A 17,494-nucleotide genomic window follows, 5' to 3' on the forward strand; every position below is an offset into this window, starting at 1 on the left:
TAACTATAACATATATAAGAGCTCTGTTTTTTTTTTTCTTTTCTCGTTGTTTGTTGCCAACTCTGCTTACAATTAGGTAAGCATGATAAGCGACGATTTAGAATATCAAGTCACATTACTTTCAACTTTAATGGTGTATCTTTAATGCGTCTAAGAAATATGTAATAAAATGATATGTAGTATTTGAGTGACATGCAGATGTCACGAGGTGATGGAGCTTCTACGGGTACTTCGTATCGATTGCAAAACTGAAAGTAAGTATGTTGTCACCGGATAGTGCAAATCGTTTTGTGTTGTACAATATTCAAGCTTTCAAGCTATGTCACTAATTGTAAGCTTAAAAGTGAGTGTATTTATTTGAAATGACTCGAGTCTTATCATTGAAGGCCTTGCATTTCGGCCAATGCAAGAAGAATTTCATCATTAATCTGTAGTTTTCATGTGTTTTCAATATTCTTTTGTGAAATTAAAATGGGATCAGTGTTGATGTTGTTTAACGCTCATGATATGCAAATGACACTTTCATCATTTATAACTATTGTGCCCTTGTAATTTTACACTCGAACCTCAACATACTGGTCACTACTGCCGGTTTAGATCTTTTGCTGGTAAATCTTCAAATATATAAGTAATTTGCATTTGCTTAGGTGTTATATAGTACATCAACTAATATATAACATAACCCACATATACTATATTAGTATCAAGTATGCCGAGGATTCTGTTTTGTACTAATAAACGGCCTCTGATTCAGTATTAATGTTCCAAATTAACATATTTGAGAAAATCAGCAGCTTAACTAATCTCCAAATTATAATTGCAAATACATGAAAGGAAAACTCGCGAGACACCAAAGATTATTACTAAACTCGACGACTATAGGTATCAGTTTCAAATTCAAGGATATACACAGAACAAATTCAAATAAATACACAGAAAAACTTCTGCTCATTCACCCGATCATAATGCAATTCACGACACGTTTCTGAAAGCTTTTTTATTTTGAAAAGCAATGAATAAATTATATTGATATATACTACATATTTAGATACCAAAGCAAGGCTAAGACAGCCATACATCTGAAACGGAAACTACATGCAGCAGCAGCAACTAACAAAACTACAATAGTACATGCTAAAAAGGACCTGTAGTATCTGGTATTGCCATTGATAATTTGATATGAAGTACTCCCAGAATCTCCATCACCTCTCGACATCTGCACGAAAATCAAATATGTCATTTGATGACATATTTCTTAGTCACATTAAAGACGCGGAGCTGTCCTCAACTATGTACACCGACATATCTTAGTGATAATTTGATAGGCCATTTAAATTTGAACATAATGTGACTTTACATTGTAAATCATGGCTTATATAGTACAGTTGGAGGCAGATTTGTCAACAAATATAAGAAGAAAAAAAACAGAGCTCTTGTGTTATTATTAAACCTTCGGCCGAGGAACAAGATAATCAATTACAGGGGATGCAATTGTGATAGTGAGTAATATAATCATTATCATAAAGTATTATAACTAGTTGATGGTGTTTACTAACCCGTACCTTTGAATAAAAAAATATATAACAGTTTAGTTAGGTAAAAAATATATAACAGTTTATATATATATATATATATATATATATATATATATATATATATATATATATAAGTATTTATGAAACCTGCCTAGCTAGGTAAAAGTATGATAACTTACTTGCAATTCTAATGCCTTCTTAAGTTGTTCCACAACTTCCTTTGCCGTTGGCCGTTCTTCTCTATTCTCATTTAAGCACCGATAGGCAATCATCTGAAATACACTCAATGCTTCGGGCATGATCTGTGCTTTTATTTTTTCAAAAACCACCGTATCTTGTGTTCCTTTTTCAAATCTATCTTTGATGAAACTTGGTAGATGCATACCTTCCCGTTTGTGGATCGCAAATGTTGATCTTCCACACAAGATCTCGAATAAAACGACACCAAACGAGTATATATCGGATTCTTTGGTTAAGAAACGCGTTTTCAAGTAAAGTGGGTCCACGTAACCTTCGGTGCCGCACGCATGATCAATGACGTAGTCAGTTTCCTGATTTATTGCACTTATCAAGGAAAGTCCAAAATCACCAAGTTTTGCTTTCCAGTCACCAGTTAGCAAAATGTTTTCAGATTTGATGTCCCTATGTATAACCGTTGCGGTTCCAACTCCTCTATGAAGAAAATCCAATGCGGTTGCAACTTCAATGCATATGTTAAGTCGTTTCATCCAAGTAAGACGAGCATCACTCAAGTACCTATCAAGACTCCCTCTAGGCGCATACTCATATACAATAACTTTTGCATCTTTTTCATCACAAAAGCCTACAAGACCAATGATATTATCGTGACCATACTCAAAAAGAATTTGGAGCTCATTCCGAAATTGCTTATCCCCTTGACCACCACTTGTATCCAATCGTTTTGCAACAATTGTGTTGTCACTTTGTGGAAGTTTTCCTTTATAAACTTTCCCAAACCCTCCTCCGCCAACACAATGTTTATCATGGAAGTTTTCTGTGGCTATTTTTATATCTTCAAGTGAAATTCTGAGGGCGTCTTTGTTGTTTTCCTGTCAACATGAGACACCAAATAAAATTCATGCATGCTTTAAAGCAAGAGGAAATATGATAATTATAGAACATGCACCAATTTGTTGTTTTTTATGTTTCAAAACGGAAACCGCCATCTTTTCAAAGTTTCCTAGTGTTCTATCCATATAAATAAATAATAAATATTAAGAGCTATACGTAAACGGTAAACAGATAAAGTTTTTCTGTTTAGCCTACCCAAGAAAAGGGAGTAATTATACTCAGTTTTACGCGGTGTAATATTATCCCCATGACAGTTTCTGATCCTCTCTCCTCTGACAATAATGTTTGAACCCGAGGCCTCTTACTTACAACTATATGTATAGTAGTAAAGTTGGGGAGAATTTAGTTCCAAAAGGTTGTTATTAGTGATTATAAAAATCATGAAAAGAAAAAAAAGGTTTAGTTTTTAAAAGAGTGACTTACTTGAAACACCAAGGCTTTTTTGAGCTCCTCAATAGCAACTTTTATTGTTGGACGTTTGTCTTGAGTTTCTTCCAAACACGCAACTGCAATTTTCATGAACGTATCGAAAGAGTTTTTATTGGGACCCCTAATTAGAGTAAACTCGTCACCACTTTGTTGCATAATTCTAGGATCCACAATGTCCTTCAAGGTTCCCTCATGGAAGCCTCTTCGTACCACATATGCCAAACCTTTTTCATTCTCTTTAAAGTAATTTTTATGGGCTACTCTACCACATAAAAGTTCACACAAAAGTACTCCAAAACTATATACATCTGATTCTCTTTTTAACATACCCGTCTTCTCATATTCTGGATCTAAGTAACCTTCCAAACCAATAATCACTTTGGTATAGAGAGCATTTTCACTTAGATGCGGAGGAATGAGTATGGAAAAAGCAAGAAAGTCAATTCGTGCCCCCAAATTCACATCTAAAGCAATTGTGGTGCTTCTTATATTACGATGTATCATCACCTTTTGGTCTTTCATCCCGTAATGCATGTACTCTAATCCATATGCAACATCAAGACATATTTTTAAACGTTGTGCCCAAGTAAGAATAGGCTTGAGTTTGTCTAGTAAATAAGCATCAAGGTATGTATGAATAGTATTCTCATAAACCATGATCATCTCGGGATCTTCATCACAAAATCCAAGTAGATTGACTATGTTACGATGCTTACAAATGGTAAGCTTTTCAATTTCCCTAACGAATAATAATTCTTTTTGTCTTTTTTGTCTTATGCGGAAGCGTTTTATATATACAGTGTTGCGTCTCCTGGGTAGTTCACTTTTATTGTTCTCTATGGAGGCGGAACTTTCTTGATCGAAATAATCAAGTTCTGCTCGGTAAAAAAAATATCCAGTTTCAGACCCACAAAGGTACGCATCAGAAAAGTTGTCGGTAGCCAAGATTATATCACTGAGTCGGATTTTTAGGTGCTTCAAGACATTATCCTGCAACATTATATGATAAGGGGTAAATATAAATAATCTTACAGCTTAACAACATTCTTTTAGGCAATGCTAGAGATTCAAATTGAAAACGAAACTAAATATTATGTATAGTCATTTTAATTTTTTTGAAAGCCCAAGATAATATCGGTAGTAGGCATAAAGAGAACAAACAACATGGTTCTCCTAAGTAAGAGAGATAATTAAAAAAAAAAAAAAAAACACCAAAAGTTACATGTTCAGGGACATAACGATATATCCTTCTACGCTGGTCTAAACTTAACCCGAGAAAATAAACCGATAACTAATACATTCACTATCTCAAACAAAGAATCAAGGATCTCATTACTGAGGGTGGTGAGGATGAGGTCATCATTCCTTCCTGATGATGTCATCATTCCTGATGATGTATATATGTAGATGAAGAAGATGATACCATCACAGCAAATGATTCGATGTTTATGAAAGGATGCAGCATTCTCTGTAAAACTCGAAAGAAAGTTTTGGCTATTGATGAGTTAAAAAACAAGTCAACTCATTTTGACCAACAAAGAAACAAAATTAATCGTTTGAAGGCATGAAAATGAGTCATTAAAAGTCAATCATTTAACCCTGAAAAAAAAGTCAAAGTTTTTTCCTGACTTAGCAACATTAAAGGAAGTATATGTCAAATCTGCTGCTGCTTTCCAAGACATGAAGATGTCATATGAAAAGTCAATCATCACAAACCTAGCCTGGTAGTGGTGGTGCTAAATACCATCTACATCTGAAAATAACTCTAGAAGAAGAAGTCAGCTAATGCAATCACCTCCAACAACAACAACAACAAAACCAAATAACACATGAGTGATGTATCGGAAGGTGAGATGTAGATAATCCTTCCCCTATCCGAGAATAAAGACAAGTCATTTCTCCACCCAGAGTGAAACACTCAAGAGTAGAGAAAGTCATCCCTCTCTTTATTCGATGAATAAAGAGATTGCTTCCGAGAGGACCTCCGGCCTATAAGTAGGAAAAAGTTTTTTTTTTTTTTTTTAAATACTAAAATAAAAATAATAATAGACGCCATGAAAATGGTAGAGTCAAATTTCCATGGGCTTTAAATCCTGCCTGGAATTTAATTTAGGCTCTAAGAGTCAGTCAAGTCGCCAATAAATCGACGATTGTTGTCCACTCAATAGAGCCGACATGAAGTTTCGGATGTCATCAACTCCCTCAGACAAGAAGAAGAATTGCAGTTTGACGATGATGGTGAAACAACTGTAGTTAGGCCCAAGTCCATGTCATTGAAAGGCTTTGAATACCCAAAAGTCATGTTAGATGAAGATAAAGACTTATATAATCATAGAAGCATTACAAAAGGGTATTCTTGTTGAAGAGCTTAAAGAAGAAAATAGAGACAAACTTGAGGCCTATCATCGATTTGTTAGAGATAATATCTGGCTAGAAGACACAGAGATTTAATTTCTACATGGAAAGTTAGCATGACAGTGGAAGAGTATGAAGAGTTGACTAGAGTTGAAGGAAGTCAACAAATGTCAGAAGCAAAAAAATGTCAATTGATCAAGTGTTGTTCCTCCTATGGGTGTTTCACCGATTTCTTCTTTTATTGGAACCCATTCCTATTATGCATAAATATAAATATAAGGTAAATTAAAATAAGAGAAAGTATATGAAAAGATTACCTTCAGATTGACCCATGTAGTACTTTGAACTGCAGAATGTTGCTTTAACATCAAATACAACAAGAAGAAATAAGTCATTTATTGGAATAATATATATTGATACTGACTAGTGATAAGAAGAGGAAAAAAAAACAAAAATAGACGATGTCTTACAGGTTCTTCGTGTGCCAATTTCGGTCCCAATTTATTATTAGATCCATCCACAACTTGGTCAGATTGAGCTTGCTCCTCCATTTAGAAATAACATGAACAAAAAAAATAAAGAGTAGTGTAATAAAAATGTCAAGGTTATGTTTTTCATAGTTGCAAGGCATGTGCTTTTGATATTGAACTTCAATCTGTTGTCTTTCAATTGTAGTTTACTACTAGGAGCTATTCAAGATCCTTTGTAGGAATCATATATGAACTTTACGCTTCACAAAAGCTTGTAGTAATACTCAAATGAGTCACTTGTACTTAAATATTAAATTATGTACTCTCTTTTTCTTTTAAGGTCAATCAATAATCACACTAACTGATAGGACTCATGGTTGATTTTTCTGAATGTACCAGTTTATCAGTTTACACGCTTTTAGAATCTACTCACACATATAAGATTCACAAGTTTGTGATTTATGCAAAGCGAGTTAATTTGTACACCACCTTCTTTTTGTCACACATCACCAAGATAAAAGACTGGAATGAAGACTTAAAAAAAAAAAACACGTTATTAGGGGTAAAATGGTAAAAAAAAAAAATTAGTGGTGTATGGCAAAAAGGAGGTGATATTCTATAACAAAATAATTATTAATGATTAACAATAAATTGAAAATAAAACCATTTTTTCTTGACTTACTTGAAACGTTAATGCTTTCTCAAGCTCTTTCACGACGACTTTCATTGATGGACGATGGTCTTGATTTTCAGCCAAACACCAAAATGCAATTTTTGAGAACGTGTCTATAGAATCTTTGTTGGGTCCTTTAGTTTTAAATAAAGGATCTATGATTTGCATGATTGTTCCCTTAAGGAAGCATTGCCGTGCCACATATGCCAGCCCATCTTTATTCTCCGTCATGTACATTTCATCCCTGGCCAACCTTCCACAAAAAATTTCGAACAAAACTAATCCGAAAGAGTATATATCTGATGCTCTATTTAACTTACCACTCTTTTTATATTCTGGATCAACGTATAATGGATTGTTAATAGAAAAACAAAAATAAAGAGCATCTAGGTTCGGAGGAAAGAAGACCGAACTCCCAAAGTCAACAATCTTTGCCCTAAAATTCTCATCTAAGGCAATTGAGAATGGGGAGATATAACGGTTTATCACCGTCTTTTGGTCTTCCATCTCGTGTTGTAAGTACTTCAATCCATATGCAACATCAAGGCATATTTTCAACCGTTTTTCCCAAGTTAGAATAGATTTGTCTTTTTTGTTATTCAAATAACTAACAAGGTATCCATTAAAAGCATCTTCAACGATAAGGATCTTCTCTGGATCTTCATCACAAATTCCAAGTAAAGTGGTTATGTTGCGATGCTTACAAGTTGTAAGCATTATAATGTCTGTGAAAAATACTACTTCTCCTCCTTTGTTTTCTTCTGCAGAAAGCAGGCGTTTTATAATGACAGTGGTGCGTCTTTTGGACCATTCACTTTTATTTTTCTCTTCAAAATTTTCTTTATCCCAAACTTCAATTTCTGCTCTGTATAAGTGATATTGTGTGGTTTCAAACATGCTGTATTCATCAGAAAAGTTATCGGTGGCCAAAGTTATATCAGCAAGTCTAATCTTTAAGTGACTGAGTTGAGATGTCGGGTCTTCTAACTTTGCTCTCTGCAATGAGGAGGGAAAACAAAAGGCTTTACTTGAAAAGAAACTGTGAAGTCCTAAAATTCCATGACAGTTGACTAATGTTTTCTAAGTATTTTCGGATAACAAATAAGATATGTTTCCATAACAAATAGAGGGAAACAAGATATGTTTTCTAAGACAAGAGTGTTATAATCTGCGAGTGTTTAAATACTTTCTTAGTATTTTCGGAACATAGACCAGTGATACATTGTAGAACTTCAGTTTGCCAAATTTTCTAATAAACTCCTTCTGCGTTTACGCCCGTGGACAAGGTTTCACGATGAACCAATCCTTTGTAACGTTATAATTTATAAGAATTTTTTAATTATTTATTCAAGCAAATGATTCCACGACAATAAAATTTAAGAAATTTTTGGGAATCAAAATCGCAAAGAATCGCGTTTTTCATAGCCGCACAAAGCATATCGCTATGAAACATCATTTCATAAGCGACACAATTGAAGATAGACAAGTGCAACTAAGAGTTCAACCAAAACACATTGCGAGGAAAACAAGTATTTTTAGCATTTTGTGGGACTTTTGTATGTCATTAAATGTTATTCTGTTTTTAGTGACAATTGACTAGTGGAACATAAGCTTTTTAATGTGTGTGTTTATTATACATCTTATACATAAGAAGTCAAATGGTATTTTGGTTGGACCATCCCTACAAATCTATCAACGCATAGTCAGTTTCCACTATTAAAAATGATTAATCCACCACAATAATGCATTAACCACTTTTGTGATACAAGTATTTAATGTTGGATGTGAGGGATATCAAAAACGAGAAAAGGCGCGCGCGGCCTCTCCTAGGTGCGACACGGCCTAGAGTGTGAACAGGGGTCAAGTCGAAGAGAGTTTCTGTTTTGGTTTTGCCTTAGAGGTGCGACGCGGCTTATCCTGGGCGCGGCGCGGCTATGACCTGACGACGAGGAAGTTTCCAAAATGCGTTTTTTCTTGCTCCTCAAGTTGTTTCCTTGTTATGTTATGCCTATAAATACATCCTATTTTAACCCTAATGTATATGTATATGCACGAATTTAATCAATAAAATCTCTCTAGTTGGTCAGTGGATTAAAGTAATCGTTTTTCGATTACATATAACCACGTTAAATATCGAATTCTTTAATTTTTCGTATTATAGTCTTTCGTTTGTCGAAATGGGTGATTAATCTCAGTGATTAATCTTATTGTTTGGGTCCTATAATCCTTACAATTGGTATCTAGAGCTCAAGGTTTTCGAATTGGGAAGATGGCGGAAGACGGAAAATTTAGAATCGATAGGTTTGATGGAAAAGACTTCAGCTTTTGGAAGATGCAAATCGAAGATTACTTGTATCAAAAGAAGCTACACCAACCCTTGTTGGAGGTCAAACACGAAGGCATGGATGATGCCGATTGGTCTCTTTTGGATCGCCAAGCTTTGGGTGCGATTCGTCTCTCTCTTGCAAAGAACGTTGCATATAACGTTGTGAATGAGAAAACAACGTTTGCTTGTTTAAAGGCACTCTCTAACATGTAAGAAAAACCTACAGCAGCGAATAAGATTTTTCTTATGTGATAATTGTTCAATACGAAGATGAGGAAAGGTTCGAGTGCAATGGATCACATCAACGAATTCAACAATATTATATCAAGACTTGAATCGGTCGATCTCAAGTTTGATGATGAGCTAAAAGCACTAATCTTGCTTTCGTCGTTACCGGAGAGTTGGTCGGGTACAGTAACCGCGGTTAGTAGCTCTACGGGAACTACTAAGCTAGCGTTTGAAGGTATTAGGGATTTGATTCTCGGTGAAGACACTCGTAGGAGAAATTCGGGGGAATCGTCATCCGGATCCTTGTTAAGTGCCAACAAGCGGGGTAGGAAAATTGATCGCGATGGTGAGAAGAAGGGTAGGAAGAAGTCTAAGAAGAGGTATCCACCAAAGGACCGAAGTGAAGCTATTTGTTGGGGTTGCAATCGAAAGGAGCACTTTCAAAAGAATTGCAAGAATTCTCCGGCGAAAGGTGTTAACTTTATCGCGAAAGATACGGATGATGCACTTTTATGTAGTGTTGAAGATTCGGTGGAGTCTTGGATCTTGGATTCGGGAGCTTTGTTTCATACCTCACCCATTAGGAGTTTGATGACGAATTTTCGATCGTATCAAGGTAAGGTTAGATTGGCAAACAATAAAAAGCTTGAAATTGAAGGCATAGGAGATGTTGTATTGAAGACTACTCTTGGTTCTAATTGAACTTTGAAAGACGTGAGGTTTATTCCTAAGTTAAAAAGGAAGCTTATATCGGTTGGTCAATTAGATGAGGAAGGTAACGCTGTTACTTTTGAAAATCGCCAATGGAAGGTGGTTAAGGATAGTAGGGTCGTGGCTCGTGGACATAAAAGGGGAACACTTTATATGGTTGAGGTATCTGATGAAAACACGGTGGTTGCTACGGTTGATGTTGGAGATAATTCTACTTTATGGCACCGAAGGCTCGGCCATATGAGTGAAAAGGGTATGAAGATGCTTGTTTCGAGTGGGAGAATTCCGAATTTAAAGAAAGTGGAGCTTGGGTTTTGAGAACCATGTGTATATGGGAAGCAAAAGAAGGTGTCTTTTGGGAAATCGGGGAATGCGCCCAAGTTGGAGAAATTGGAGCTAGTTCATACGGATGTGTTTGGTCCAACAAATGTAGAATCACACGGAGGTTCTCGCTATTATGTCACCTTCATTGACGACTCTACTCAAAAGGTATGTGATTATTTTCTTAAAGCTAAATCCGATGTATTTGATACTTTTGTGAAGTGGAAAGCTATGGTAGAGAATGAAACTAACTTAAAAGTGAAGTGCTTAAAGTCGGATAATGGAGGAGAATATGGTAGTCTTGAGTTTAAATACCATTGTAAGATGTTAAAGATGGTACCGGAAACACCGCAACATAATGGGGACACCGAACGTATGAATCATAAGTTGAATGAAAGGGCTAAAAGTATGAGACTACATGCCGGTTTGCCTAAGATGTTTTGGGCGGATGCGGTTAGTACGGCGGCTTATTTGATCAATAGGGGACCCTCAACACCATTGGGTTTCCGAATTCCCGAGGAAGAATGGCAAGGTAAAAAGGTGAGTTATGGTCATCTTAGAATCTTTGGGTGCAATGCATATGTGAAGACCAAGGATGCGGATAGAGATAAGCTTGATGCTAAGTCAAAGAGGTGTACTTTCATTGGTTATGGTTCGGATGAGATGGGTTATCGATGTTGGGATAACGAAGCTAGAAAAGTGATTCGTTCTCGTGATATTACCTTTGAGAAAGATTCGGTTTATGGCAAACCGAAAACGGGGAGTCATAAACCGGATTATGTTACTTTTGACGATGTTTCTATTGATGATCTTGCAGGTTCTAGTGGGAGTTCGGGTAACAATGAATTACCGAATAATGGTGAGGCGTCACAAAGTGTTAATGATGAAGATGGTTCGGAAAGTGGTGAAAGTTCCGAACATAGTGGGAGTTCTAATGATGAGGAGGATGATAATGAAACCGGTTCAATCATACCGGTTACTCCTACACTTAGACGTTCTACTAGAGTGCCCAAGCCTAATCTTAGGTATTCTTCATCAACAAACTACTTGCTCTATACCGAGAATGGTGAACCCGAGAGTTACTTTGAAGCAAGGAAATCCAAAGAATCCATACAATGGGAGCTTGCTATGAAAGAGGAGATGAGGTCACTTAAGAAGAATGAAACTTGGTCACTAGTGAAATTACATCATGACAAAAGAGCGTTGCAAAATAAATGGGTGTATAGAATAATGAATGAGATGGATGGCAAGAAAAGGTACAATGCACAGTTAGTGGTGAAAGGCTTTCAACAAAGGAAAGGGGTTGACTACCAAGAGATATTTCACCGGTGGTTAAGATGACTACTATTCGTTTGGTACTTTCGTTGGTCGCATCTGAGGACTTATATCTACAACAACTAGATGTGAAGACCACATTCTTACACGGGGATCTTGATGAGGAGATCTACATGAGGCAACCCGAGGTCTTTGAGGTAAAGGGTAAAGAGAAGTGGGTAAGTTAAAGAAAAGTTTGTATGGATTGAAGCAAGCACCTCGGCAATGGTACTTGAGATTTGATGAGTTTATGAAGAAGGTTGGTTTTGTAAAGTGTGAAGCGGACTATTGTTGTTACTTGAAGAAATTCAAGTCTTCTTACATAATCTTATTGTTATATATTGATGACATGTTGCTTTTGGGTTCCGACATGTCCGAGATCAATAAGTTAAAAGATTTGCTTTCAAAAGAGTTCGAGATGAAGGATCTTGGTAGTGCTAAGCAAATACTTGGAATGAGTATTGTGCGTGATCGTGCTAAAGGTGTTCTATACTTGTCTCAATCCAAATATATTGAGAAAGTAGTAGAAAAGTTTAATGTTGATAAAACAAAGGCTCGTTCTATGCCTTTGGGTAGCGCGATGAAATTTTCGAAGAATCAATCACCTAAAACGGAAGAAGACAAGGCAGAGATGGAAAAGGTTCTGTATAGGTCGGCCGTTGGTAGTATTATGTATGCCATGGTTTGTACGAAACCGGATATAGCTCATGCATTGGGAGTTGTAAGCCGTTATATGTCTAATCCGGGGAAGGAGCATTGGGAAGCGGTCAAGTGGTTGCTTCGTTATTTGAAGGTACTTCTAGTATGGGATTGTGTTTCTCTAAAAGCAATATTGTACTTAGAGGTTATGCGGATGCTAATTTGGGTGGATTTGGTGATTCGGGTAAGAGTACTACGTGATATGTGTTTATGGGTAGTAAGACGGCGATTAGTTGGATAGCTCGACTACAAAGGAGTGTTGCTTTGTCGACCACCGAAGCCGAGTATATGGCTATTGCGGAAGATTCTAAAGAGCTTGTTTGGTTGAAGAACTTCTTGTGTGAGTTGGGTAAAAGACAAAACAATTGAGTCTTATATTGTGACAACCAAAGTGCAATCAATCTCGCAAAGAATCTGGTGTTTCATAATTGTACGAAACACATTGATTTGAGGTATCATTTTATTCGAGAACGTTTTGAGAATGGCACCTTGATATTGGAGAAAGTCTTTGGTACAAAGAATCACGCGGATATGTTTACTAAGGTGGTGACAACGAACAAGTTGAGGTTTTGCATAACCTCAACGGGTCTTCTCATGAACTAAGAGAAGAGGTGACCGACTAGGGAGATAAAGAGATGATGATTCGATTCTGACAAGAAGTGTTGAAGACCTTGTATCGAAAGTCTGCTTATTCAGCGTATGTGATAGGAGTATGCGTGTCCCAAATGGAAGTTTGGCGGTAAAGGGTGCTTTGGCATTCTTGGTTACTTTGTTGATATGTTGGGTTGACAAATTAAGTTATGTTTTTGACTATATTCAAGTGGGAGATTGTTGGATGTGAAGGATATCAAAAACAAGAAAAGGCGTGTCGCGGCCTCTCCTAGGCGTGTCGCGGCCTAGAGAGTGAATAGGGGTCAAGTCGAAGAGAGTTTCTGTTTTGGTTTTTGCCTTAGAAGTGCGACACGGCTATGACCTGACGAAGAAGTTTCCAAAACGCATTTTTTCTTGCTCCTCAAGTTGTTTCCTTGTTATGTTATGCCCTAAATACATCTTATTGTAACCCTAATGTATATGCACGAATTTAATCAAAAAAAATCTCTCTAGTTGGTCTGTGGATTAAAAACCACCTTAAATATCGCGTTCTTTAATATTTCGTATTATAGTCTTTCGTTTGTCGAAGTGGGTGATTAATCTTAGTGATTAATCTTATTGTTTGGGTCCTATAATCCTTACATTTAATGCACACATGTGGTGGATCTATTATTTTCAAATGTTACAAGTAGTGAAGCTTGAAGCTGACTTGGTACAATCTCATGTAGTTTTTGCAGGTGATATGATTTCTTCATATTACTCCGATTATATCAGCATGACATCTACATTTGTAAGTTCACATGTGATTGTTTATAATATTATAGAGACAAAATCTCAATTTTAAATCCAAAAATCGTAAAAGTTGACTTTTTCTCAAAAAGTCAGCTGTTTTTAAGCCATTGACTGTCTCAAACTTGTATAGATCAGATTAGGATTTTCATTAGTCTTAAGATCATCTATGAAACGAACCCGGAGCTTTAAATCTTCTAATTTTATTATGTTTGTGCTTAACAAAACTTAATTCGGAAATTTTTCATAAACTTTGACTTTTCTTAAGCAAAGCTTTATCTTGATATTTAGGTGTTGTTTGTTTTCCTGTCTACAGACCTTATTATGTCTTATGTCTGCACGTCCGCAGACGTTTTTACTGCAGACAGTTTGTTTTTCTGAAGACATAAGATAAAATAATGTCTTATTATGTCTGCAGCCTCGCAGACTTAGAAATGTGCTTCTAAGTGCTGCAGACAGAATTAAGTTATGTTGCAGACATAAAAACAAACAGTCTTCATTATTCAGCATACAGACATTCAGACCATATCTTCTTAACAGACATGGTCCGCAGATCTTCAGACAAAAACATCTTAAAAAACAAACAGCACCTTAATGTTGTTTTAATCGATTTTAAGGTTTGGATAGCTGCACTTTATTATATAAAATCAATTCGCAATATTGGATTTGTTTAGATTTTAAGCTTAAGTCAACAATCCCAATTTAAGTTCATAGAAGAAGTTTATGTGAATTAGTGCAAATTTTAAATGATAAGGCTAAATTAAGCATAGCCCAACGGTTCCCTCCATGTACTTTGTATCATGGTATAGGGAGAGGTCATGAGTTCGATTCTTAAGGATGACATGATTTTCTTTAAACCAATTGAACACCAATAATGGTGGTATATATTGACCCTATAGGAAGGTTTTACCGGATTCGTTCACGGACCTCTACCCGGAGCACTGCCCGAATGGATGTGTTCCCGGTTATCGTCGATCGGGTTCGGGTTTTCGCCCGAACGTGTGTTACATGCAAATGATGAGGGTCGTTGAAATCAATGATCTACTGATACGAAAAAATCGCCTTTCAAAAAAAAAAAAAAAAAATGGACTGAATAGATTTATGTTGTAAACTGAAATGAATTCGTGCATTTCTTTCTGTTCAGTTTGAGGTTTAGCTCGAAAATCATTTTTGGTGTTCATCATATAAACCGTATACCCTGTTCTTGAGCAGAGTTTAAAAAGGGGTTTGAAAAAAGGTAAAAGGAGAAGCTGTAACTTCAAGTTATAATTAAAAGGAACTATATTTTGTTCTTGAGCAATCTTTTTTTTCCAACTTATATTAATTAAACAAAGGGTGTTTGCTTGATTAAACCTTAATTTATTCATAAAATTTGCAATACTATATGACACTAATCATAATTTTGATTTAGGTGATATTTAGGCTTATTATATAAACAATCATGATGATCATGATGATTTCGATTTGCAAGCTTATAAAATTAGTTAATAGACAAAATGAAAACAACAAAGATTAGGGTCTTACAATTAAACTTGAATTTGGCGGCTCATATGGCAACTGAAGTTCCAATGCCTTCTCAAGTTCGTTGACGATATACTTCATATCTGGGCGTTGAACACGCTCATCCTTTAAGCAAAATAATGCTGTTAATAAGAAGGTTTTGCATGATTTCTGACCCATTTGAGCATACAAGCTAAGTTCAATTAATTTCAACAATTCTTCATTTTCATCTTTAAATTTGGCCAAGGTAACTAGAAACTTATCATCCGCATTTGGTATAAACGATTTCCTCCCAATTATAATTTCCAATAAAATGACACCAAATGAATAGACATCGGACTTGTGAGTTACACCACCCGTCTTTCCAATTTCTGGGTCCATATACCCTTTTGTTCCAAAAGCTTCTGTATACAAAACCTCATCCATTCGATGTATCGAATGGTTGATGGAATATTCAAATCCAGATAACTTTGGCTCAAACTTATTATTTAACAATATTGTTGAGCTGTTGATATTAAGATGTATGAGACTTCCCTCATTATGGATGTAACTTAAAGCATGCGCAACACCGATGCTTATCCTAAGCCTTTGAATCCATCTGAGGTTTGGTTTTCTTAGATGCATCTCGAGACTTCCCTTGGACTCACGTTTGATTATGATGACCTTCTCATCTTTCTCATCACAAAACCCGATAAGAGAGACAATGTTTTCATGCTTGAGACTAGAGAGTGCAGAAATCTCTCTCAAGAACTCGATGGCGTGCTTATGCTTACGGTCAAATCTACGAGCAGCAATTTTCACCCACTTCCCGGACAGAAACATCCGTCCTTGATAAACTTTGCCCAATCCGCCATGCCCGATAACATTTTTATCATCAAAGTTGTTTGTCGCTTCTAGTACGTCTTCGAGTGGGATTTGTAAGTGATTAAACTTGGTGATTGGAGATTTCGTTTCTGTTTTTAGATCCATCTATCTGTTTCTCTAGTCGGTGCTATACTTTTGGTTGACAGTAATAAAAGAGAAAGAAAAGGAGAATATGTGTTGAAATAATTTTGGTTGGAAAATGCGTTGTCCAACTGTGATTCGTTCTTTATTGGTCCATTTCTTTTTAGAAAATATGCTTTTCTCTACGTAGCTCCGGTTGTAAAAGAAATTATACGAAGCTTCAATAATGGTACATTAAAAAGTTAGTAAGGTGTTTGCATCAACAAAGTAAAGTATATATAAAACATGTTATAATCTCGTATAATGGAAATTTATCGAATTACAAATTCTGGAATGACGGTTCGACCCATCCTTGGCCTTGAGGAGTGGTGAGCACACGAAATTTGAATCAATCTTTTGAAAGTATAGCCTTGATGATTGTGTTTAGAAAGAATTTCTAGAGAACTAAAGTATATAGAGAACCAATATAACTCATAGATTAAACTTCAATCTATGAAGAAAAAAAAAACAGTCAATCTGCACAGGAAAAAAAAAAGTCAGTCTGCAAAAAAAAAAAAAAAAAAAAAACGTCAATCTGAAAAAAAAAAGTCAATCTGCACAGAAAAAAAGTCGATCTGCAAAAAAAACGCAGATTGACTCAATCTGCACGCAGAATGACTCAATCTGCAAAAAAAAAATCTGCACAGAAATAAAGTCAATCTGCAAAAAAAAAAACTGCAAAAAAAGTCAATCTGCGTCTGCACAAAAAAAAGTCAATCTGCACAGAAAAAAAATCTACAAAAAAAAAGTCAATCTGCAGCAGATTGACTCAATCTGCACGAGTTCCATGGGTTCTCTACTACCTTTGGTTCTCCATGAATCCTCACCCTATATAGATCAAATGAGAACTTTTTTGGTGTAAGAACTCTGAGAACTCAAAAATACACCAAAATACACTAAAATTCGAGCAAAAATGAGAAATTCGAACAAAAAAAAGCGGGCGCACAAAAAATCGATAGTCGAACAAAAAAAAAAGCGGGCGAACAAAAATGTGTTCTACATTTTTGAAATTCGAACAAAAAAATGTAGAACACATGATAGTCGAACAATAATGTGTTCTACATTTTTTTAATTCGAGCAAAAAAAAAAAGCAGGCGAACAAAAAATTGATAGTCAAACAAAAAAATTTTTTTTTGCTCGACTATGATTTCGCCCATCACTTTTTTTCCTTCGAATTTCATTGTATTTGGAGTTCTTAGAGTTCTCACACTAAAAAAGTTCTCACTGGATCCTCTCCCTATATATATATATATATATATATATATATATATATATATATATAGTGTTAGGATCAAGAGGGAAGTAACCATTCGGGGGGAAGCGGGGGGAAGCAAAATTTTTTTTTTTTTTCGTTTTTTGGAAAAACTTTGTTCACGAACATTATAGATGAGATGAAAATATGAACATTTAGTAGAGACACTTTGTGATAAATATTTTTATTTTGGCGGGAAAACGCACGAAGAAGTAATATATAACA

At 35.7% G+C, this 17,494-nt stretch overlaps 1 protein-coding gene across 1 annotated transcript; it reads right to left on the reverse strand.

The window, feature by feature from the left end:
* Positions 1 to 1,036: 1,036 nt before the first annotated feature.
* LOC139860097 (uncharacterized) lies at positions 1,037 to 16,002 on the reverse strand. Its single transcript, XM_071848870.1, has 7 exons — positions 15,058 to 16,002; positions 6,564 to 7,550; positions 5,882 to 5,956; positions 5,729 to 5,770; positions 3,051 to 4,046; positions 1,715 to 2,605; positions 1,037 to 1,216 (listed from the first exon to the last, which is right to left on the reverse strand). The coding sequence occupies exons 1-7, from the start codon at positions 16,000 to 16,002 to the stop codon at positions 1,037 to 1,039; spliced, it is 4,116 nt and encodes a 1,371-aa protein (XP_071704971.1).
* Positions 16,003 to 17,494: the final 1,492 nt, after the last annotated feature.

This window comes from Rutidosis leptorrhynchoides, chromosome 7 (assembly GCF_046630445.1).
Source record: "Rutidosis leptorrhynchoides isolate AG116_Rl617_1_P2 chromosome 7, CSIRO_AGI_Rlap_v1, whole genome shotgun sequence".
Lineage (NCBI taxonomy): Eukaryota > Viridiplantae > Streptophyta > Magnoliopsida > Asterales > Asteraceae > Rutidosis > Rutidosis leptorrhynchoides.

Coding starts and splice junctions, on each gene's coding strand:
- LOC139860097 (XM_071848870.1), bottom strand. CDS start 16,002: ATGGATCTAAAAACAGAAACGAAATCTCCAATCACCAAGTTTAATCAC. Junction 4,047..5,728: donor CTACATGGGTCAATCTGAAG/GTAATCTTTTCA, acceptor ATAATGTTGCAG/GATAATGTCTTGAAGCACCT. Junction 1,217..1,714: donor AGAAGGCATTAGAATTGCAA/GTAAGTTATCAT, acceptor ATTTTCGTGCAG/ATGTCGAGAGGTGATGGAGA.